The sequence below is a fragment of the Crocuta crocuta genome, unplaced genomic scaffold (genome assembly GCF_008692635.1).
Source record: "Crocuta crocuta isolate KB4526 unplaced genomic scaffold, BGI_CrCroc_1.0 scaffold854, whole genome shotgun sequence".
In the NCBI taxonomy this organism is placed as follows: domain Eukaryota; kingdom Metazoa; phylum Chordata; class Mammalia; order Carnivora; family Hyaenidae; genus Crocuta; species Crocuta crocuta.
The window spans coordinates 1,487,030-1,512,162 of NW_027531536.1; the positions used below are offsets into that span (position 1 = coordinate 1,487,030).

The 25,133-nt window shown below is 42.3% G+C and overlaps 1 protein-coding gene across 1 annotated transcript in view; it reads left to right on the top strand.

Moving 5' to 3' along the window:
- Positions 1 to 25,133, top strand: part of SIK2 (salt inducible kinase 2) — a 101,455-nt gene that overhangs the window by 62,200 nt on the left and 14,122 nt on the right. The window contains 5 exon segments of the mRNA XM_077772685.1: positions 2,518 to 2,679; positions 16,114 to 16,238; positions 16,669 to 16,792; positions 18,108 to 18,328; positions 20,086 to 20,238. Of these exon segments, the coding sequence (XP_077628811.1) occupies positions 2,518 to 2,679; positions 16,114 to 16,238; positions 16,669 to 16,792; positions 18,108 to 18,328; positions 20,086 to 20,238 (785 nt within the window).

Genomic DNA, 25,133 nt, shown 5'->3' on the forward strand with positions numbered 1-25,133 from the left:
GCGTTTCCCTCAGTCAGGTGTATTTGCCCAAGGCACGGACCTTTCGTTAACGGCTTTTCCAGTTGATCCAGCATAGAAATGAGGTTCTGGTTTACTCTTACGAGCAGAAAGCACATTGTCTGCTTGCCAGTTTACTTAGACATAGTCACTCTGATGACAGTTTGGACATTTTGACTGAAAATCCTACATATTTCTTAAGTGAACTGTTTTTCCCTTTAAATCATGAATGGCTGTTAGGCAGGCTCTGTAAAAGGGCAGAAGGAAGATGTGATGAGCTGATCATAGCAGATACAGAAGCATATACAAAATGTCTGCTTCCGTTTTTTTTTTTTTAATTTGGGTATAGTTGACACATGTTACATTAGTTTCAGGTGTATAACTTAGTGACTTGACAAGTTGCTATGTTATGCTGTGCTCACAAGTGTCGCTACCATCTGTCCCATTACATCACTATGTTAATATCATTGACTATATTCATTATGCTGTGCCTTTTATTCCTGTGACTTATTCATTCCAGCCTATCTCCCTCTCCCCTTCACCCATTCTGCCCAACTCCATACTCCCAACCCCTCTGGCAACCGTCAGTTTGTTCTCTGCATTTATAGGTCTGATTCTGCTGCCTTATTTATTTGTTTATTTATTTATTTATTTATTTTTGGTGCGACAGCCAATGTCAGAAATTACTGCCTCTTCTCACTTTTATGATTTTTATGGTTTTTGATCTCACATTTAGGTCTGTCTGCTTACATTTAAAGCCTCTAACATGTATAGTACTAATACTCTATATTTTTACAACACTAATGGTGATGCCATCCAAGATCAGACTTTAATCAGCTAAGTAGTTTTAAAAACTGCACGTCTGATGTTTTGTGCATAGTATTAAAGCAGTGTGGAGAGTACAAAAGAGAATGGTACGGTTCCTATCCTCAGAAAGTGTAAGTGAAGGTATCTTATTTTCTAACACACAGTATGTTAGAATTAGGCTGTGTGTGGGTGGGTGTGTGTGTATACACCCAGACATGTACACACACTGAGGTGTTTATGGTCTATGTACAGGTAACTAAAGTATGAGACTATTGTAAGTGGTAAGGAGTTCAGACTAGAGATCATTTCTACTTGAAGTGATGACTATTTAAGGGCAAGGTGGCATATGAGCAGGGTTTCGAAAGGATAGTTGGGACTTCAGCAAAGGTCTAGTAAAGAAGCTTGATACGGTTTGAAAAAACAACAGTCAAAGGTTCCAGATCAGCTATTCACTTACCAGTTGTATGAATTCATCCAGATTACTTAATCCCTCTGATCTTCAGCTTCCTCAACAGTAAGATGAAAATTAGCGTAATCATTCTCCTAGAGTGCTTTTAGGAACATTAACTGAGATACGTTTTATATGAACATGTTTTATAAATTGTAAAATGCTGTACAAATGTTAGTTTTACAGTAAATACTGAGGATGTCAAGAGCCAAAGCCCTGGAATCGAAGTATCAGTAAACCACGTAGCCTAGAACACACAGTGTATGAAGATGACTGAATGTTGATTTATCACTACAATTCCTAACTTGGGAAAACAATCTTAAATCTTAGAATAACTTTTCAAGATTCCCACTGACCCTCTCCTGCAAAAGATCATTTTAGAAGACTTCAAGATTTTCAAGTGAAAATTGAAGGAGCTATATAATGTTTAGTTTTATTGAGTTCATGTAGACATACACAGAATTAATCCTCAGGTAAACTGCTTTAGTAAAGATTATAACACTGCATAGAGATAGCTGATGTATCTTGCAAAGTGTGTGCGGAAAGAACATGGCTAGCATATTTGATTTAGAGAACAAGTCTTGGGCAGATCAGAAGTGCTCCGCTGAACAAAACAGGCTGTGAATTATTTAAGCTACTTCCAGGGATCACTGTATCTTATGTTACAGGTGGCTTTTACAGTAACTGCTTCTGAAATGATTGTTGAAAAGAAAGATATCCCTTGTCTGCTGACATGTCAAAAAATGGATTCATGCGTGTTTTTTACATATATTTTTTTAATGTGGTTAGGAAAAATATTCAATAAATTTGTAAACAAAAGAGCAGAGGAAATACTTGGGGATAAAACAGCATTGGGAATTAGACTGTGAATATTATGTCACTTGCATGTTGTCTGGTCTTGGGCTCTCTCTCCATTTGTCTGGATTCCAGTGAAATATGATTGGAATTACTTTTCTCAAGGCAGAGAACTTGGAAAACAGCATGGTACTTGAACACTCTTAACTCATTTTAAAAGCTTTTGAATACGTGAAGGGGATTATGAGTACACTTACCTTGATGAGCACAAAGTAATATACAGAATTGTTAAATCACTGTATTGTATACCTGAAACTAATAAAACACTGTATATTAACTATACTGGAATTAAAGTAATTAAAAAGCTGGCTTTTTGAGGAGGAAAAAGTCCTGACTACTGGTAGTGGGGATTTTTGTTGGTTTTGTTTTTGGTTTTCGTGAATAATCCTAAAATGTCTCCTGTATTCCAGACTACCTTGCTAATCATGGCCGGTTGAATGAGTCCGAGGCCAGGCGCAAATTCTGGCAGATCCTGTCCGCTGTTGATTATTGTCATGGTCGGAAGATCGTGCACCGTGATCTCAAGGCCGAAAACCTCCTGCTGGACAGCAACATGAACATCAAACTAGCAGGTAGCTGGGATGCGCTGGCTCAAGCGTGACTGGACACGGGCCCCTGCACATGTGTGTGCCCATGTGCACGCGTGGGCGGAGGCTCAAGAGCATTTCTACCAATGTCGTCATGCTTTCTCAAAGTGTGTTTTACTCATTTCATGACTGCTATGCGTAATGAAAAGTAAGCGAAATACATTCGTTATTAATATACAGAGTGGCAGGATGGCACCCAGGATCTGATTCGTGGCCAGGTCCCTTGGTGCTCTCTGCTGGAGGAGGTGTGGGAGTATGTCAGGGGGCTCCACTGGAGGGGGTGTGGGTGTGTGTCAAGGGGTGCGGGAGTGTGTCAGGGCTCTGCTGGAGGAGGTGTGGGAGTGCATCAGGGGTGCGGGAGTGTGTCGGGGGCTCTGCTGGAGGAGGTGTAGGTATGGGAGTGTGTCGGGGTGCAGGAGTGTATCAGGGTGCTCTGTTGGAGGGGGTGCAGGAGTGCGTCAGGGGATGTGGGAGTGCATCAGGGGTGCGGGAGTGTGTTGGGCTCTGCTGGAGGAGGCGCGGGTGCGGGAGTGTATCAGGGTGCTCTGCTGGAGGGGGTGCGGGAGTGTGTCAGGGGGATCCGCTGGAGAAGGTGCAGGTGCGGGAGTGTGTCAGGGATCTGCTGGAGGAAGTGCAGGTGTGGGAGTGTGTCAGGGGGTGCGGGAGTGTGTCAGGGGGCTCCACTGTGCAGGAATATGTCGAGGTGCGGGAGTGTGTCAGGGGGCTGCTGGCCTGGACAGAGAAGCAGCACGGGTTGCTGGTGCTCAGCCCTTCCCTCCTGCTTACCGCTAGAGGCTGCAGAGAGGTCACAGACAGAGAAAAGACAGTGTAGAGGTCAGCTGCCTTGTTCTGATACAGTAAGGTTTTGATTTATAATATGGAGGCTAAGGGTAAAGATTGTTCTACTGTTCCTCCTACCTTTTTCACAATTATAAAAAGTTTAAAATTTTATAGTCAAGTCTCTTTATCCACATGGTCAAAAATTTAATAAATATTTATGTGTCCGGTATTTTGCTATGCTAGGTACTGGGAATACAAATCCTGTTTCTAGAAGGCTAATGGAAAGATTAAAATAATTAAAATAAATATGTTGCCCAAAAATGTATGTACAAAATGCAGTAGGAATTGAGGTGAAAGAACAGCAGTCTACCTGAGAAGTCAGTGAAGCTTCAGAGAGAAGGCACTCTTTGAACTTGGGCTTGAGAGAGGAGTTAGAAGCTTGCCAGGAGGATAAACAGAAGTGGGATATGCACACAGGCAGGCAGACTGTGTAAATACCACAGATAAAAGAGAGAGAGAGATGGAGATTGACGTGGGGAACCGTGGCTCGGTATTGGTGAGATGTGGAATCTGCAGGCCCAGGGAGTCGATCCAGGGAGAACAGGAGGCAAAGAGCAGAGTATGCAGGGTCCTGGATGCCATGAGGGATGTCCGAGTGTGCTCTGTTGATGATAGGGACAGTGACCTATTGAAAACTGTAGGCTGGGCTGGGAGCGCGGGTGGGACTGGGGTACTATGATTAGATCTGCATTTTGGAAGGAGGTCTCTTTCTGGCAGCGGAGTGACGGATGGGTAGGAGGTGTGGGTAAGACTGAAGATAGGAAGATTCCTAAGGAATCGTAGGCAGTGGTCCAATTAAGAAAGAGAATGTGGGTCTGGGCTAGAGGTTGTAGGTGTGGGAGGGAGATTGATTTCACTTAGGGTTTTGAAGAAGATAAGGGGCTTGGAGCAAAAGCTCAGCAAAGTTGCAGGTGGTGGGTGGTGTTTGTTGCAGGATAGTTAAAGAGGACACAGGGACATCCGGAAGAGAGGAGCTGGCTGGGAAGTTACTGTGACTTCCTAGGTGGGACACTCCCTGGACTCCTAAGCTTAGGGAGAAAACAGCCGCCTTGGTTTGCGGCATTGTGGTATAAACTAGAACTCAAAAGCCTCTGATTTGTGCACGTAACTGGTTTGTTTCTATGCCGTTTCCCATTAGTTTTTGCCTTGGGCATGTGGGGAAAGCAAATAATTAATTTTTACTTACTTTACTTTAATTTCAATAATTAATTTTAAATGCCAGTGTTACATATGGTTCAGAGAGGTAATGGATTTTTCCATTCTGCAGGCTGTGACTTCTTTCNATTATATATATAAAGATTTGTATTGATTTGTCTTTTTTGTTTTGAAAATGCAACCTGCAGTATTGGTATTTCCGTAGTTTTTTATGTGTGTTCACTTCTCCCATTTGTGGTTTTTGTTTTGGTTTCTCTTTCTTTTGGCCCTTTGATTTGTCTCCATCACTTCACCCCTTCTTGCCATTCTTCTGTAGTCCATATCCCTGGAAGGTTTTGTTTGCTTCTTGAACACATCTGCTCCCCTCGAATTGTCCTCCTCAAACAAGTCTCTTGTTTTTCGAAGTCCTTAACTCTGCAGAAAGAAAAAGGAAACCTCTGTTTCACCATCATATTCCTTTATCACTAAAACAAAAATTCACACACACACACACACACACAAATACCTCCAAGGAAGTTCTGGGAGTCTTTTTAGGCAGAGAAAGGTTAGCGGTATGAGTCATATGCTATAGAAATTACAGAGTGCTCTGTCACTAACATCTCAAAAGAAAATGTCAAAGTAGAACACCAGGAAAACCTGCAAACATAATACACAGAGCACTCCTTTAAGGTCATAAACCAAGTTTTGCCAGGTTATAATATGTCTCCTTTAATTCTAGCCTATAATATAGGTAGGTAAGCTCAGTATTTCTAATGTCATTCATTATGTGGTATTCACAGCTTGGTCTCTTCAACCTCAGAATCTGTGCTTCCACCACGATATCATGTTACAGTTTCCAAGCATTATTGGTCAGGTTTTCCTCAAGAGGTACTCACCGAATTGGGGGTTTTAGCGTTCAGAATTTATGCATGTAGTGTCAATTGATTCCATACCTCACCCACGGGTGAGGCACACACACACACACACACACACGCAGTACATCTAAGCACCCACATGTCTTCTTGCCCACATTTTTTTTCTGTCATTCCTACCACCGTTTACCCCAGATTTTAGTAAATCTTTATGAAGCATCTACTGTGTATGAATCCCGGAAATGCAGGTACAACCACGGCAATGCAGCAAACTCTGTTCTCACCTCAAGGAGTTAACTGAGAACCAGAGCTTATCTAAGTCTAACACAAGGAGATAACTGTACAGGCCACGAGGCTAGAGGAAAGGCTAACTCTGCCTGGAAGAAGCAGGGAAATTATTAGCTAAGACTTGATTAAAAAGGCATCTGGTGGGATAGGGGGAGAGACCAGCAAAGGGGGTAAGATAGGGATGGCAGCTCCAGGCAGGTAGGTCAGCATATGTGAAGGCAGGCAGGCCAGAGAGTTCACTTGTGTAGCCAAGGTGTAGACAGAACTAGTGGAATCGAAGTGCCAGAGACACATGATGGGGAAAGAGCCTGGACGGGTAGGCAGACTCAGATCATGAAGACTTTCACATGCCATCAAAAGTTTTGATGTGTTTCAGTGCCCTTAAAGAATTTCTCCAGGATGTTTATTTTTATCCATAGATTCTATAACTTTTTTATAGTCCTGCTTTCCTTTAAAAACATCATCTTGTGATCTCTGAGGATTCTTCTTGAATTTTAAAGAATTCCGGCACATGTAGGAAAGATGGGACTCCATGGAAAAATGCAGAATTATTCCCGCAAATTGTACTCGGTTTATTCTTCTTATGAAGATCTCTTTAATTGCTAAATGGCTTGAATAATTGAACTGTTTTAGCTATCTTCTTTGTTGCACTGAGAAAGTGCAAATCAGAACTAGGCGTAAATCACAATTTTTGTCTCTGTTCCTAAGAGAAAATTCGTAGAAGTATTGAATGTGGTTCATTTTAATAAATACACAAATAGGACTTTGAAATCAGTTTCTAATTTATGCTCTTCCAGTGAGTAAAGACTTGAGCTACTGATGAGCCACGGGTCCATCCTTACCCATGTGTGTTCATTGCCTCAATTATGAGACCTCCAGCCTTTGCAAAATACCAGGCAGAATGCAAAGGAATATTGGCTTTCGTTAGTTGTGTAGCTGTGGTAGTTTCCTCCTAGCTATTTTGGTAAAGACTATTGAGGCACCAAGTTGACGATAAATAGATGAAGGACATTTTGTTTTATTCTTTCACCTTTCCTAATCTGAAATGTTTATAATAAATACTTAAAGATAAAAATGTATGAATTACTTGGAGGAAGTTTTCAGAAAATATCACAATTCAAACAAGGCTTCACATACAGAATGTGGAGTGTGCTATCAGACATGACTGGTGCAAATTCAGGCTGTGCCACTTAGTGGCTGTGTGACCTTGGGCTGATTATTTAACCTCATTGTGCTGTGTTTCCATATATATTCAACAGATTAATCTGTTTCTCAGGAGTAATGCGAGAATTTGTGATAACGTTACAGACCAGGGATAGCACATAAGGGCATGGTCTCTAGAACCAGACCACCTGTCTTTGAACTGTGGTTCTGCCACTCACTAGATGGGTGACCTTGGACACATTACCTAATGTCTCTGCCCTCGGTTTCCTTATCTGTGAAGAGGGCATGATAGAAGTTCATATCTCATAGTGGTTACTAGTTAATATTTGCAAAGTACTTAAAACAGTGCCTGGTACATAGTTAATGCTATTGAAGTGTTAAATAAATTATTAATTCAAGTTCCTGGCACCATGTAAACACTCACTAAAAGGTAGCTATTATTTGTATTCAGTATATAACTGATTCCATTTGAAAACAAGTCCTGAAAATTTTGATAGCCCTATAATCGCCCCACCATGTTTTTTTGTTTTTTTAATCACCAGGGCCTTAAAGCTTTATTAATACAAATCGCAGAGGAATAAGACAAGTTTATCGCTTGTAGTCTAAATTGTCTCTGCTCCATACAAATTAATTATTTTTCTGAGAAGGACCTTAAATGTAATTAGCAATGTGTAATAGCCTGATGGATCGTACCTGTGCATCACAAGTCACTTGCCTCCAGCCCCTGAGGAAGGCTTCCCTTCTGAATAGATCCGTGATCTCTGAGTAACCCCTCATCTCTCAGTATTGCTTCTAACAATCTTCCTGTTTACTAGAAGACCTTGAGACAGGGTTTCTGTATATATAATTCCAGCTTTGTGTCCTGAAACCAAAAAAGGGTGGGAGAGGCTGAGATAGGGTTTAATAGTAAAATATTCATAAAAAGTCTTCTATTGGTATCACTCTGCCACTGGTGTGATGTAAAAAGAGCTTTGCATCACCAAGCACAGTGATACCTCGTCTTTATCCATTAAGCCCACTTAGCACTAGCAGCACATGAAGCCTGGACTGCGGAAGACCGTTCAAAGGGCTGTTGGGTTTTGTTTTGCTTTTCCCCTTTTTTCCTCCCTTCATGCTCTCCACCCCACTTGGGGCTAAGGAAGACCATCTGTTTGCTTCTTAGCTCCCTGAACTCTCTCACTGGACACATGTCTCACACTGGTCAGCAGGGTCACATTTCACCTCAACTGTGCTGATCATTCTCTCGGTGCCCCTCCGGTCAGGTGGAAAGGGAGTGACTGATGTTTGGAAGGAAGCTGTGTAGCTGGCTTTCTCTTGCTGGGGGTGAGGGGGTGGGCCAGCAAAGCACACCGTGACATCAGCATTCGGTCAGTATTCCGTTTACTGAATGTGTCAGCTTCGTCTCTACCCCCGTCCTACCTTCCATTTGTCAGCTTTCATTTCCTCATAATCGTCTTCTCTGCTCCTATCGTCATAATTACAAAAGAGGTGTATCTCTCCAGCGAGACGGGGTATCTGAATTCTACTGGTAATTTTAGAAACAAGAACAAAATTAACCCTAAAGCCATCTGCTACTCTGTAGGAGAATTTTTTTAATTATAAATTAGACATTATAACACACTGTTGGAGATTAAAAATTGCCTTGGTTGAGTTGATTCCTAGAACTCACTTACTTTTTCTTAGCTTGAAGACTGGTTTTAAATGTTTTTTTTTTCCCTTTTCAGAAAAAATTAATTTACCTAATGACTTCTATTTAGTCTTTTTGTCATTTACATAAAAATTCTGATGGTACTCAACAGTTTTAATCATTTTGCAACAATAAACGGTGACAAACTGTTTAACATCTTCTATATCTTTTTCACAACCTTCATTTTATTGTTTCCTGGCTCCTTGAAGAGTGGTCTGGGGACCAGCAGCATGAGCGTCCCTTTGGAGCTTGTTAGAAATGCAGACTATCCAGCCCAGCCCTGGACCTGCCGAATCAGCACCTGGCCCTCAGCAGGTTGTCCGGGTGGCTCATATGTCCACTTATGCTCGATTTGTTTCACGACAGCAAGCACAACAGAACCTCTCGTGCTTGGTTCCCACCAGACAGCAATCATCAGCATCCAACTTGCTTATTCTATGCATGGCCTTGTTATTCCTGAAACACTGGCCCCCTGAGAAGGATATTTGGGCACAGAGACCTTATGTCAGTTAGTGATGACAGTCATAATAATCAGCATTTGTTGTCAGTAAGATAACAGGTCAGTCACTTTGAAAATATAAAGCAGACAATCAGAGCAGTTCTAGTACTGTTTTCAAATATATCCATAGTCTGTTACTGGTTAGTTAGATAAAAGGTTATTAGAGCACTCCGCTTTTGAGGCCAAGTTCATTTCCATGAGAGTCCGTCAAAAGTAATTGCGTTTGTTCTGTGGTTAAACAGTCTTCTCCAAACCCTCTCTTCTGTAGACGTTTTAGACCTCACAGAAACGAGGGAGAGAATATGGGTATATGAGGAGATCTCAAACCATTGTTAAGAGTAAGACCCCTGGAGAACATGCCATAGTGTTATAGGGGTCTGGGCATGTATCCTCTCACACAAAAGGGCAAGAGATCTCTTCAACACATCATGCATTCTTAAAAAAGAAAATGGATTCCTGAGATGCCTGGGTGGCTCAATTGGTTAAGCATCTGACTTGAGCTCAGATCATGATCTCGCTGTTTGTGGGTTTGAGCCTGATCTCTGCTGTCAGCACAGAACCTGCTTTGGATCTTCTGTCCCCTTCTCTCACTGCCCCTCCCCTACTTATGCTCTCTCGCTCGCTCGCTCGCTCGCTCTCAAAAACAAATAAGCATTAAATAATTTTATTTATTTATTTTTTTAGAATATTATGTGATTGGTGTATCACATTTTATTTTTTTACAAATAGTTTATAGCATTAAATAATTTTAAACAAAGAATATGAATATACCTAAAACATGTAGGTATATGTTTCTGACATTTACTTTGTAAACATCTTAATTATTTGCAGTCACTTATTAAGGATCCTGTTGACATAACATCTAATATTATTGAGAAGAGAAAGCCCTCACTTGTCAAGTTCTGTTGGCAGAGGGATCAATTAGAAAATCTCTTGTCTCTACTAATGTAAAGGATTTTTCCTAGGTTTAAGACAGCCTTACCTCCAATTGTGAGTTGGATTAAACTTCTCTGATTAGCAAAATTCTTGGAACATCTGTGATATGGTAAAAAAGAAGACCTGGCTTGCAGTTTGAAAAACACCTGTATTTGAATACTGTCTAAGCCACTCATAGCTATAGATATTTGGGCAAATCATTTAGCTACTTTGAGCTTCAGTTTCCTTGTTTGTAAGGCAAGGACAGTCACATTTCATAGAGCTATCATCACAATGAGATGAAATAACATATTATAAAAATGCCAAGTGTGTAGTGCCTAATCCAGTGTAGGCTTGACATAAATGTTTTTTGGATTTGATTATAACTCCTAGACCATGCTGAAGGACTGGTTGTCATTTGTTTCTCAAATTTCTAATGATTTCATAATTGAACTTTCTTAAACTTAAAAAGCTGAGATTCTTTGAGAAAGAAGTGGCTTTTTTCCTACTTGTTCAAGAAACGTTGAAAATTCTGATTGATCTGACAAACTCCAGGTGTGTTATGAGGAGGAGTTCAGTCACTCCCCCACACAAATGACAGATTACTGCAGAGCAAAGAAACTTGTTCTATCTTCAAAATTTTGTAAGAGTTGCTCAATCATGTATGCGTAAAAATCGTTTCAAAATAACACTAGACTGAACCCTGGATTACAGTGAGAAGTATTGGTATCAATTTATGAGTTGTTTGGGTTTTTTTTTTTAAATCCATATAGAAAGGAACAAGAATAGATATGGGAAGTATACATGGATTTTAGCATTCATACATACATTTCCTAACATTCTCTGCTGACACAGACTAGAAGCAAGTGACATCCCAGCTACAGTGAGTACATGTAGGTCCTAGTCTTCGTTTCTTCCTTCCTTCCTTCCTTCCGTCCGTCCATCCATCCTTGTTTTAAGCGAGAAAGAGTCCACAGCAGGGAAGGGGCAGAGAGAGAATTCCAAGCAGGCTCCAGACTGTTAGCGCAGAGCCTGATGCAAGGCTCAAACCGAACAATGAGATCATGACCTGAGCCAAAATAAAGAGTCAGACGTTCAACCAGCTGAGCCACCCAGGTACCCAAGTCTTGGTTTCTAGATACCATTCCTCTAAAAGGAACCAGAGCTCCTTGGAAAAATGGTTGATTCCAGAGTAGAGGCAGGGAAAATACAAAAGAAGCCTGGAACATCTTCTGGTGCCAGAGATAAGGAAATATTTGAAATAAAATGAAATTTTAAAAAGATGGGGATGTGTTGAAAGGATACAGAAGCCAACCTGAATTAGCTTCTCATGGCCAAAGCGAAGAATTTGGCATCAAAATAACAAGAGTATTTAATTATAACACACACACAGAAATAAATGCTCATGACAAATACAATGATAATATTAGAAATCATGAATAAATAATTTGATGAATAAATAAAAGAAGGGACAACTCCTCCTTAAAGAATTGTAATTACTAAGTATAGAGGGAATGAGGGAAATGAAAATTCACCATTAGAACACTGCAGTGGTCATTGCTGCAGTCAAGATCTACCAGTGAGGGCACCTGCATGGATCAGTCCGTTAAGCTCAGTTTATTAATTATAAAAGGAAAATAGTAACTTTGTAATGGGGAAACCCATCAGAAAGCACCCTAAGAGATCAAGGTTAATAACCCCACTGCTAATTAGATGTGCTACCATGCATCTCCTGATACAATGCACTGAGAAGAGCACTCTACCTCTTGATGTTCTCCCCACAAATCCATAATCTGAACCCAGTCATGAGAAAACACCAGGCAAACCAGACTGAGGGACAGTCTACAAAATATGTGACTTGTACTATTCTTGGTAAGGGAAGATTAAAGAATAGTTAAAATTAGAGAAGCCTAGGAAGGCACAGCCACTAAATGCATCATGGAATCCTGAACTGGAGGGGCACAATAATAGAAAAAATAGATGCAGTCTTAAATAAGGTCTGTGATTTAGCCATTAGCACTGACTCAATTGTACTGAGCCAAAACTTTCTTAGTTTTGATAATTTTACTAATACAATTATATAAAACATTAGCATTAGGGGAGGTTGGATGAAGGGCATAGGGAATTCTCCTTTATTGTTGCAGCTTTTCTGAAAATCTAAAATTATTTTAGAGTTGAAAGTTAAATAATATCAGTGTGAATCCAGCATTCCATGGTATACGAACTTTGGTGGAGAAACAGGAATCAAAATGTCTGAGGGACGTAGAAGCCATCATTGTAGATCAGAGGTAGAGCGTACACGAAACTAGACAGGTGTTTCCATTCTAGCAAGGGCCACCGTGGGTCTGGAGCCTGCATAAAGAGAAGAAGGCCCACGTTACTGTTTTCATAATGGTTTCCAAAAGTCCGATGATAATGTGGGGTCTTTTATTATTCTCTGCTGTTGGGAGACTCTTCAGTCAGCACAGTGTTTGACACACAATATGAATTCATATGTTTAATGAATGAATGAATGAATGAATGAATGAATTTGGTTGCTGGGATGAAACACTGGTCCATTCCATTTGAATAAAAGGCAATAAGCAAATCCTGCCCAGCTATGCCTTTTTCGTATTTCATCATTCTTGTTCACTTCTCGTTGCACTTAGATGCTTTTAGGCAGAAAGCTGCAGGCTGTGAATGAAGCAAAATAGCCAAGTTCCTGTGAAGAAGTAAAAAGGCTTTTATTTTTAAGTGTCTTTCCATTGCCCCTTCTTAAACTTGACAGTTATTAACTTGCTCAAAAATAGCTACATATCATGGTGCCAGGGAGGGACATAAAGGTGGTGGTTAACAGTGAGGGCTTTGTAGTCAGACTTGGTTTCTATTCTAATTCTTCAACCTTTAGCGAAGTGCCTGACTTGCTACCCTCATTTTTTCCTACAATATGGATGCCCCATTGGATTATTAAGAAGCCATCTTCTGGGGCGCCTGGGTGGCTCAGTCACTTGAGCATCTGACTCTTGGGTTAATTAATTAGATCACAAGCTAAGTGGATTTGATTGGAATCTTCCTGACTCCAAAGTCTTTCTGAACCCATACCTCAGATGATTGCAGAAACCATGTTTTGGTGCTTTGCCAGGGTTATAGAAGACATCTGCACATATGCTACCGTAATAGCTTTAGTGATCCTGATTGTCTTTTGGGGTTTCTTTTAACAATGCCCCAGGCTCAAGTTCTGTTTTCTTCATTTCCCCACAGGAAATGGAAGTGAACATCTGTGTAGTGCCACTCTCCATATAAGTTAGGGGACACTTTCTTTGTCTTGAATGTGTAAAGCTGTGGTCGAGACTGGGCTCCCATAGGCACAGTGATGCTCTCCCAGCCCTTGCTCTGGCCTTGCCTATGAAGGGTACCAGTGAGAGAGCCTTGGCAGGTAGGCGGCCGGGCCCCGTCACTCCTTTGAGAGGACGCATTCCACCAGAGCCCAGGGAAGGTCAGATTGAAGTTCTATAATGGCTCTTAGAGGTGTTAAAACTTGACATTGATGTTTAGAGAGTATCCTCAACTTACATGAGCCTAAAACTCCTCCTCTCATTACTGTTTAAAGTACAGCAGTTATTGGACCTACTTCAGGATCTCCAAACACATGTCCTCGAGCTTCTTGTGCTTTAAATATGTGAGTGAATGGGGCACCTGGGTGGCTTAGTCGGTTAAGCGTCCGACTTTCGCTTAGGTCATGATCTCGCGGTTCGTGGGTCTGAGCCCCGTGTCGGGCTCTGTGCTGACTGCCAGCTCAGAGCCTGAAGCCTATTTCAGAGTCTGTGTCTCCCTCTCTCTCTGACCCTCCCCTGCTCACACTGTCTCTCTCTCTCTCTCTCCTAGAAATAAATAAAAATATTAAAAAAAATTTTTAGAAAAAAATATGTGTGTGAAGTTAACATTTCCCTCTTTAAATGTTAGTGGAATGTCTAGTCCTTGACTCGTTTGCGAATATGGTTTTTCTAGGAAATTAGAAACATACATCAGTAAGGACATAAGGGTGATGTTGTGGTATGAGAGGTCAGTCGTAGAGGTGGAATCGAGAGGGTCAGGCCTCTCTGATGGTCCTACGGGAAGGCAGAGTGTAGGACTGGCCTGTGGTCCCATTATGAAGGGAGCGGTTCTCCCAGCTTCATTCATGCTCTGGGATGCCAGTGTGATTCCACCAGGTCTGCACGGTGCCTGAGGCTCTTCCCTGCGTGCACCCTCATTTGTCTTCTGAGCCCTCAGGGTCCTCTCCACTTTTCTGCCCTTCCTGTGTATTTTCTCAGAACCTTTCTTTCGGAAAGGCGGTAGTTGGTAACGATGGCTTCATGAAAGGAGAAGGGAGCTGACATTTGATACCTACCATGCTCCAGGCACTTTACATGTTTAATCTCATTTAATCCTCACAGCATCCTGTCTGGGTAGGTAGATTATCATTACATTTATAGATAAATTTAGGTTCAGGGAAGTTAAATCATCTACCAAGGGGACTTGAAGCTAGGAAAGCGGGAAAACTGGAAGTCTGCTCTCGTTCTCTCTAACTTGAGAGATTGTGCTCTGCTGTGAGGCTGTGGTGTTGGGGATTGTGACTGTTGTTAACTGTCACTACCGCTTGCCACCAGTTTGCATGTCAGTGAGCTAAGAGAACGCTTCGCCTACAGTATACACGTGTGTTGTAGTCTCAAGGTGTGAACAGAGTGTGAGTTGATGTTAACTCACCAAATCCTCACAAAAATTTGCCAACTACAGATGTTTATCATTTCAGCTTTACAGATGGGGAAACTGAGGTTCACAGAGATTGATTGATACAGAGTCACACAGCCAGTGAGTCTGGCATTGGAGATTTGGTCCAGTACTCTTGGGGACACCTTTTAGAGCTCCCTGTCCCTGCAGCACCATGTACCAGCTGGGAGTAGAGCCAGCTTCTGTCACTGAGGCAGTGTTCTCCAGGCAGGGTTCATACAACGTAAGACAGTATTCCTTTTACTTGTAAAATAACAGGAATTTGTTTCCGCAGTAAGAACATGAGATTATGTGAAGGCTTAGCCAAAGGGCACAAGCTTGCATTTAAACCAAAACTCACTGAAAAATTGCCTTTTCCTGCATATCAAAGGCATCTGAGTGTTTCCAGGGAGGCTACTGTAGATTAAAGATGTAGATTCCATGTGACTAATGTCATAAAGGGAAGGCATTCACTGTTTTGAGGTATAATGCCACTGCCTTCCATGAGTAAGTGAAGAAGTGATAGGTGGCCTGTGGCTGGCTGGGCCAGAGAGGCATCACGTGGTAATGAGCTATTCAGATACATATCTGCCTCAATCAGAATGTATGGGCCAACTCTTACAGAACTGTAACCCCAGAAACACGGTACTCAGTTGCCTTAAGAGGTTATAAGTCTTGCTACCCTGGGTAATGGTGGCAAGAGCAGCCAGCCACTTGGTTGGGTTTAGGTAGACATCTTAAAGTTTTACCCATTTGTTTCATTCCTTAAAGACTATAAAAGATAAAGAGCTCATGGGGCACCTGGCTGGCTTGGTCAGTAGAGCATGTGACTCTTGATCTCAGGGTCATGAATTCAAGCCCCATGCTGAGCATAGAACTTAATAAAAAAAAAATTTTTTTTTAACAATAAAAAAAAAAGATGAAGAGGAAGATAAAGGGCTCTAACTCATGGCGTAATTGAGATTCTAAGATTTTCTAATTCAAGTTGGTTGTCCACACCAATGGATTTTCTTTCAGCCTTAAAAATACATGACCTAAAGTCTTTTTCCAGCCTCTCACTCATTGTCTTGGAGAAGAAAACTTGATTCATTTATACATTCATTCGGCAAATATTTATTGAATGCTTGATATTTGCTGGTCACTGTGCTCCGGACACATGACAGATCGATGCTGTTCCTCACAGAGCGAATAGTAGTGCTATCATTGATACAGCATAGTGTAAAATTTGTTACAAGAAGCTCAGTATAGTTTGAGAACACAGATGAAAGTAACATTTATTTCCATTCCAATAGATTTCGGTTTTGGAAATTTCTTTAAAAGTGGTGAACTGCTGGCAACATGGTGTGGCAGCCCTCCTTATGCGGCCCCTGAAGTCTTTGAAGGGCAGCAGTATGAAGGACCGCAGCTGGACATCTGGGTACTTGTTTGCTTTGCTGTGTTCAGTGCATCTGTATGATGACCGTTGGTGCTTTGGCCCATCGTGGAAGCTCTTGGTGCCTAACACATAGGCCATAACTCCTGTTTTCCCTGCCCACTGGCCTCTAATTAGAGCATTTTGAATTAGATTCTAGGAAAGAATTTCTAGGGGCAGATGTTCTTACTTTAATAGCAGCAATAAATTTAAATAATAATCAAAAGGAATTAAATTCAGATCTTTGAGTATTTATTATAGGATATTTTATTGCAGTAGTCCGAATTTTAGGTTTTTTTTCCAATTCTGAGACAACAGTAAATCCAAATGGGAGTTTTTCAACCCATATGATTTTAAGGGCCCCTGGGATGTATAGGAAAACAAAGAGCGTTTCAAGTTCTCCATGGAAAAGTGACTGCACTGTCTTCTTCCCTAGAGTATGGGAGTGGTTCTCTACGTCCTTGTCTGCGGAGCTCTGCCTTTTGATGGACCTACTCTTCCAATTTTGAGGCAGAGGGTTTTAGAAGGAAGATTCCGGATTCCGTATTTCATGTCCGAAGGTAACAAACCCGTTTGTCTTATAATTGTGCTCCGAATGAAATGCCTGGGCAAGGCTTCTCTCGTTCTAAGAGTTTGGTACCAAACAGAGTGACTGAGTCACTTCAGAAGCCATAGAAATCAGCGGCCCCCTCCCCGTAGGTGAGCGACACTCCAGCCTTCCTACTTGTCACTGAAAACGGAAAGTTTCCAAGGTTAAGAACAGCAAGTCTCCACGTGTGCTCTGGGTCTATAAATGTCCCAGGTTTATTTTAGACTCAGAGAAGCACTTTTTAGACAGAGTCGTAGCTACTTCACTCTGAGTATGAAATGCATTTTCCTGTATCTTGCTGTGAAAAGTTGCAAAATTGAGTTTTTTAATTGAAGTAAAAACTGGCAAAGCTGTCGAGTTGAGAGGAGACACCATGACCCCTGCCCGTCTTGGACTGGCTTGTTTTGTGTAGCCAACTTGGCCGTTGGCGCAGCTCTGTCTACTCCATAGCTTTGGGTGACCATCCCTGACTCTGTCACTCCTAGGGATGGTAGAAACAAAGCTCTAGTGCATAAAAGCATAGACTGCCTGGTTTTAATCAAGGCTAGTGATGTCACTTCTCTGTGCTTCCTCAGTCTTTAAAATGGAAATAATAGTGGTTCCTCGTAAGAGCGCTGTGAAGATCAATTGAATTAATCTGTGCAAAGCATCTTCCGTGGTGTCTGGCGCCTAGTGAAGAAGGGTATAAGGCCAGCTGACGCAGGATGGTAGAGAGGATGGTGACAGCTCCGAGAATTAGCTCGTGCCCAAGTCACAGCAGTGCAGTTTCTGAAATGTAATTACAAGTAAATAATGCTTCACGTGCGTTTCTCTCAGCTGCACCGACAGGGAAAGGAGATCAATCGTCCACCAGAGAACTCTCCCCTCACTCACTTACCCTGAATGTATCCGCCTCAGAAGTGACTCAGGATCCATTTGTGTGCTCATTCTAGGAAGAAGGCTTGTTTTTGTCTTCAGCAGAATCTAAGTCTGTGTCTAGGTCTTTTCAGTTGAGAAATTCATTAGAAGGGTTCATTTAGCACAGAATTGGACAGACCTACACCCTCCGGTTTTTCTTACGTAGTCATTCACATGATGGTTACTTTTGTGTCAGCACTCACCACGTGAACCTGACAATACAACTGACTTTCATGTATTCATTTATTCATTTGACCTTCTGCTTTCCAGAGGGCACTGTGAAGGATACGGAGATTAATGCCATTGTACAAAGTCACATGACTCAAGCCAGTGCTCTGAAACGCAAGGTGATTTACGTGACGACTTTTGTAACGTTGTGTTTTCCGTAGATTGTGAGCACCTTATTCGAAGGATGTTGGTCCTGGACCCGTCCAAACGGCTAACCATAGCTCAGATCAAGGAGCATAAATGGATGCTTGTAGAAGTTCCTGTACAGAGACCTGTTCTCTATCCACAAGGGCAAGAAAATGAGCCATCCATTGGGGAATTTAATGAACAGGTTCTGCGATTGATGCACAGCCTTGGAATAGATCAGCAGAAAACCATTGAGGTAAAGTGATGAGAGATCTGACTGAAGATATTTTAGGATTCTTTTGTGCTCATAACTTGAGAGTTTGTGGTCACACCCACCATCCTGGTCTTTCAGCATGCCAGTCCCTTCACCTAGGCATGTCCAGCTTTCCCTGAGGATTACAATCAGGCTATTTCATATTTGCTTTTTTATTTAATATGTAAATTCCTCCCTTTGCCCCATCTGCCAGAAAATTCAAGAGGTAGTTTATATAGGTTTGAGAAAAGACAAAGATGGGAACTTAACAAATACAAAGTAGAAAATTTCTTCTAAGATGAAGAGTGGAGTTTTATCCAAGTCATAAGCTAGTCTATGTGGAGTATAAAAGTGCATACAGATAGGGAGCGAGGCTGAGGGCTGACCAGGAGGCCACAAGAGTAGGCATCAGGTGCAGGATTTAGGTTGTGAACTGGAGAAACTGAGGAGGCAGAAACAGGTGGATTCCAGATTTGAAGGTTCTCTGGGTCATAGAACCGAGAGTCATGAACCTGGGAAGTCCCTCATCGCTTTGATTTCTGCCCTTAAGCAGGTAGCAGATCCATAGAGAAACACATTTTTATTACCTGCACGACAGTAAAAAAAAACAAACAGTGCTTTTGTGGAGGAAGCACAGCAAGAAAGAACACAAAATACCTCTTGTGAATGTCAAGTGCTCCAAACCATGCTGCCATTAAGTGAAGCCAGATGGGCTTTCCCGCCTGGCTCTTCATGTGCTCAGCGATGTGTTTGTGTTCTTGTCCACGAGGTAGATCTCGAATGGCAGCTGTGAGTGCAGTCCCGTAGGCCTGAGATTTTTGCCAGGGGTGCTCTGCCCCTGAGGTGGCCTGCACAGAGCCCGTGCCAGCTGTCCGGTGGGGTGAGAAGCCAGAGGAGCGGTTCTTTCTCCATCCCGTTAGTGTCCTGGGGAAGCTGGCTGCTGAGGGGTGTGAAAAATTGGGAAGCAACTTTATTTTCAAGTTTTCAAGAGGGTGGGACTGCAAAAACAAGAGGAAAAAATTACCTAACAACAGAGACACAGTGTCTCTCAATCTACCATCCAAATGTTACTCTCCCAGCCCAAAATAATCACAAGGAATTTCCCCAAAGACTTTAATCATTCACTTCAGAGTTTGCAATAGTTTGGACTTGTGTTGAAGTTACGGAATTAGAGCCTCTGGGCTCAGGTTTATAGCCGACTTTACACCATAGTTACAACTAGGAGACGGGACCGTATGACCCCATTGCAGACTTCCTACATGATAAAGCTGTGGTATTTTTTTCTGAATGCAGAAAAATAAATGGAGCCTGTTAATGTAAAAGCGCCAGTCATTTAAAAGTATCACCCTTTATGTAATCAATACTAGAACTTGAAACTCTCTTTCATTTAAAAAGATTTTTTAATCTTTATTTTTGAGAGCGAGAGAGGGAGAGATCATGAGCAGGGGAGGGGCAGAGAGAGAGGGAGACACAGAATCTGAAGCAGGCTACAGGCTCTGAGCTGTCAGCACAGAGCCCAACACGGAGCTCGAACTCACAGACCAAAGTTCATAACCTGAGCTGCAGTCGGACACCCAACCAACTGAGCCACCCAGGTGCCCCTCATTTTAAATTCTGGAACACCTTTTATTCTGAGACACACTCTATTCATTACTTGATGTTTAAGAACACATGGCTTCTTCCCTCCTTTTTCAGAAAGATGTAGATCGTTAGATTGGTTTTCATGCTTCTCTGACTTCAGCACTTGGTTTCTCTTTCAGTCTTTACAGAACAAGAGCTATAACCACTTTGCTGCCATCTATTACTTGCTGGTGGAGCGTCTGAAATCACACAGGAGCAGCTTTCCCGTGGAGCAGAGACTCGATGCCCGCCAGCGTCGGCCCAGCACCGTGGCCGAACAAACAGTTGCCAAGGTAACACCATATTAGCCAATGGTCTCATCTTGCGGGTGCCCGTTCCCATGTTTGACACATTTTTCATCTTGTAGCACAACAAAGGGTTGGGATTTATCCTCTGCCCTGTTTTTCTGTAAAGTTTCTGCCTGTCATTTACTAGATTCTCAAATGTTTTAGCACCTTCCTGTTTCTAAGGATTAATTTTATTTCAAACAGTTTTTTTTTTAAGAGACTTCTCATTTTTTAATCATTGACTTCTGGTGAGAATTAATGTAATTGGCCTGTATACTCGATTCCATTTAACAGATTTTTATTAAAATCTGTACAAAATTCTGTTATTAGGCACAATAGGGGATAGGATGTACAAAACCCAGGCATAGCCTCACAGGCCTTAGAGCATTAAAGCAAAGTAAGACAGCATCATAAATAACCATCATTCAAAACAGAGATGAACGCAAGAGAACTGAGGACAGAGGGGAGAGCCAACACTTCTGAATGGAAAGGCTGCGTGGAAGAGACGGCACTCTGGCGGATGTGGGACCCTCAGGCATGTGGGGCTGGGGGCGGGGCAGTAGTGGGAGGCCCGGTGTGGAGGCCTCAGAAGCAGCTCGAGCACAAGTACTCAAGTGCACAAGGGCAGGGTGGGCTCCCAATAGCACCCCGGAACTGAAGCCCACCAGGGAGATGAAGAGGTTGTAGCCACGCTGTGAAGGGCTTCCAATGCCAAGGTGAAGAGTTTACCTACGATTCAGGAAACTATAAGGAACGATGGGAGACTTCAGCAGGAAAGTGATAAAATCATATCCCGGCTTTGATCTAATTAGTCGGTGACGTCGGGAAAGAAAGATTGGCCAGGGAAGGGAAGAACTTTGGAGAGAGAGCACTTAGGAGGCAAGTAGTAAACACCGCAGGCTTGGCCTACAGCGTGCTGGTTGGGGCTCTGGACGTACTCGGCAGTGGTTTGCAGAGACAGCGAAACACGGTGGTGAGAGCAGGCGCTCTGGGCAAACCTCAGGCCAGGCCACCTCCTGCTCCCTGACCTTCAGAAAGTTACGTAAGGTCTTTCTGTGCCTCAGTTCCCCAAACTATAAAATGGGGATAATATAGAATGTTCTGATGTTTAAGTTAGTTGATAGTGGTACAGCACTTAGAACGTGTTCTGTAAATGTTTATTATATAAAGTAATACTTGTTGGTGGGGAAGGGACAGCCATGACTCGGAAATGATCCCATTCTCAAGCCCGAGGCTGGAACAGTAAGGGGTGGCACAGACCCTGTCGCTTGAGAGGAAGAGGTCCGGATCCCAGGAGAGAGGCCGAGGGCTGAGGGGAGCTGGGAAATCAGCCACATAGGGGTTGAGGAGAGGAGTGGTTCGCTCAGACCATCCACTAGGGCTCCCACGGGCTTCTGTGAGTGCCTGCTTTGTTCAGAGGGCAAGTAAGAGCAGACATTCTTCGTCTGGCAGTGTAACAAAGCTTAGAAGATTTCATACAGTTTTATATTGGCTTCTACCAAACATGTGGGGGGGAAACCTAACAAAATTAAGATCTTCTTGAGCTGAGTAGGCACACGGTGTATACACTGTTATACATACTTTAATATATAAAATAACGTGAATATTGATAACTAATGTAACATATGGATTAAGTTCCAAATATTTGGGTCAGATTCTCTCGGAGCACTTGATATCCTTCAAAGTTTCAGAGTTGAATGGTACTGCTTTCAAGACAGGAGGGGGATAAAATGAAAATGGGTTCGCGGGGGGAGTAACGGGTGCAGTGGTGCCCCCGCCCCCCTGGGAAGTGCTGCCAGGCAGCAGGACCGGAAGCAGGAAAGCCCCAGGTCTCTTCGTTCTTGCTCACGTCGTACAGACCAAGGCATGGGGTTATGTAAATGATTGGCCCTGAGCACATACACATCACTGCACATGATTGCCTTTCTTATCGAAGCTTGGAGCAGATTCCTTAGGAGAGCTGAAATTACGTTTGACTTGGCTGAGAGTTCAGATCTATAACATAGCTTCTTGGGTTTGATAATTTTTTTATTACCAAACACCACATGAGTTACTTTCGTTTTAAGCATTGACCCAAGTTGTCATAGAAAGCTACTTACTGAGACTTAAAAATGTAACTAATTCAAGTAGAAGTCTTCAGTGTCCACTCAAAGCCCTGTCCCAAGTGCCTTCTGGACCCTGAGCAGCAGGCACTGGGACTGAACAAGATGCTCTCTTCCCTGAGAGATTTCACATTCTTGTGGTTTCTTGAACTTGTTAAAAAATAGATTTCCCTGGGCTCAATGTTTTAGTAGAGCCTTTTCCCTTTAATTCTTTGTTCTACTATTGTTTTAACGAAGTGGCAGATCGGAGGAGCGCCTGGGTGGCTCAGTTGGTTAAGTGGCCGACTTTGGCTCAGGTCATGATCTCACAGTTCATGGGTTTGAGCCCCACATCGGGCTCTGTGCTGAAAGCTCAGAGCCTGGAGCCTGCTTCAGATTCTGTATCTCCCTCTCTCTCTGCCCCTTAACCCCCTTCAAAATTAAATAAACATTAAAATTTTTTTAAAAATAAAGAAGTGGCAAATCACTTGTAGTTGGTGTAACAATAAGAAATTAAGCAACATGATCCCATGCAGAGATTGCATGAACCATGGAGTCACAGACCTTGGGTTCCATACCAAGTGGAGTGGCTTCAGCAAGTCAGCATCTCTGAGCTCCAGGGTCCTTAAGTATAAACCAGAAATAGCAGTACCTCCTATATAAGTTTGCTACAAAGATACAATTAGTTAACATCTACTTGTAGCTCAGTTCAACAAATTGAGTACTTCTGTGCCAGGAAACAGTCCCTTCATGTAAAGAATTTATGGTATAGTGATAAAGTACCCATTATTGTGATTAGAAAATAGCCAGCTTCCTACCTTAGGATGATTCAGAGTACTTCTGTCTGCCATATGCTCTGCAAGAAATGTTAGCGTCCAGTTAGTCCAGATACAGACACCGATTTAGAAACCATGCATGTCATGCCTTTCTCTCAGGAATCCTAACTAATAGTCCTTCACTCCAGGTTTCTGTCAACTGTGAGCAGATGAGAAAGAAACACTGATTACTGGTTAGAGGCTGCCCTCCACAACTGTAAGAAAAAGCATCTTCTAGTTGGCCAGGGCCACCATAACAAAGACCACAGGCTGAGGGGCTTAAATAGCAAAAATTTATTTTCGCCCTAGTCTGGAGGCTGGAAGTCCAAGGTCAAGGAGCCATCCGGACTGATTTCTGGTGAGAACTCTCTGCCGCTTTCTCAGTGTGTCCTCCTCACACAGCTTTTGTTCTGCATATGCAGAGAGAGAGAAAGAGAGATCCCTGGTGTCTCATCCTCATCTTAGAGGGACAGGAGTCCTTTCGGATTCAGAGCCCACCCTTATGACCTCATATAACTTTACCCCCCAAAAGGCTCTCAGTCCAAATGCAGTTGCGTTGGGGGTTAGGGCTTTAACATATGGATTCAGGGACGGGGGGAGGGCTGGGGGTTTAGAAGTGTGACAGAGCACACAATTTGTCCATAACCGGCATATTCCTATTAGAGCAGTAAAGATTTTCCCATAGGAGAAACATTTTCATTTTAACGATTCTAAAAAAGCACAAAATCAGAAGAAGAGATTCAAGACAATAAACACATACAGTCTAAAAAGTCATTTCAGTTAGTTGGACATGATCATTGTCTGTTGCCACTCTTGAAGAAACTGGTAGTGTCTGCTTCCTTGGGACATTAGTCATCCATCTATTTATTATAATGACATCTTCTTTATGACAGTGCCGAGCATACCATTTGAATATTTACACTCTACCTTGTTCCAAAAAGATTTCTTTAATTCTTTCAATGATTTCAAGAATGCTAAAAAGTAGACCACTAAAACCTACCATCCTGTGTCCTGTGAAGTGGTTGTCACACCGAAATGGGTTATTCCTCTGTCCACACCACGTCCACTGTAGGTTGCTGTAGTCCAGGTCAGACATGACAGTTGTCAAAGAGAATGTGTTACGCTTGATCTGGCACAGCATGACCCTGCCATTTAAGAAGTCACAGCTCCTAGGAGGTAGTGACTGAGAAGGAACAACGCTTCCTGCTTACTGTGTTAGTGCCTCAGTTCCGGCAGTGTCTTTAAGTAATGCTTTGCCCTGATAGCTTAGGCTACTCTCATACACCAGGAGCAACCTAATACATTTGGGAAGTAGGAATCAAAATTCAACTTTATCCTTTGTTGGGGAAAAAAAAAATGATGATAAGAGCAAGAAGACTGCATGAAATCTACTTTATTAGAAAGTTTACATTTTACATTGTGACATAGGGCCGAAAAAAATTAAAACGACTAACGTTTGAAAGGAAAAAAAAAGATTTGTTTAGCCTCAAAAGTGGCCCAGGATATAAGCACAAGGACTGATGATATTAGAAAAGCTGTTTTTGTTATCATGCTCAGGACGGTATACAATGTGGTGGGTTTTCTTCCTGTTTTTACCTACGCTTTGCTATTGCTATTTTTTTGATGTTTGTTTTTTTGAGAGACAAAGTGCAAGTGAGAGAGGGGCAGAGAGAGAGAGGGAGACACAGAATCCGAAGCAGGCTCCAGTCTCTGAGCTGTCAGCACAGAGCCCGACGTGGGGCTCGAACCCACAAGCTGTGAGATCGTGACCTGAGCTGAAGTTGGACGACTAGCCGACTGAGCCCCCCAGGCGCCCCAGCTATTGCTATCATATCTACTGATGTTAATGTTGGAATGAACCAAATATAAAACATTCTAAATATGTTCAAAGTATATTCAAATATAAGGTATATTTCTAACGCATCCCCCATCATCAAAAACCATCAACCTAAAATTTTAACGGAGAACCATTAGATAATATCTGAGAACAAAATGGTATTTATTT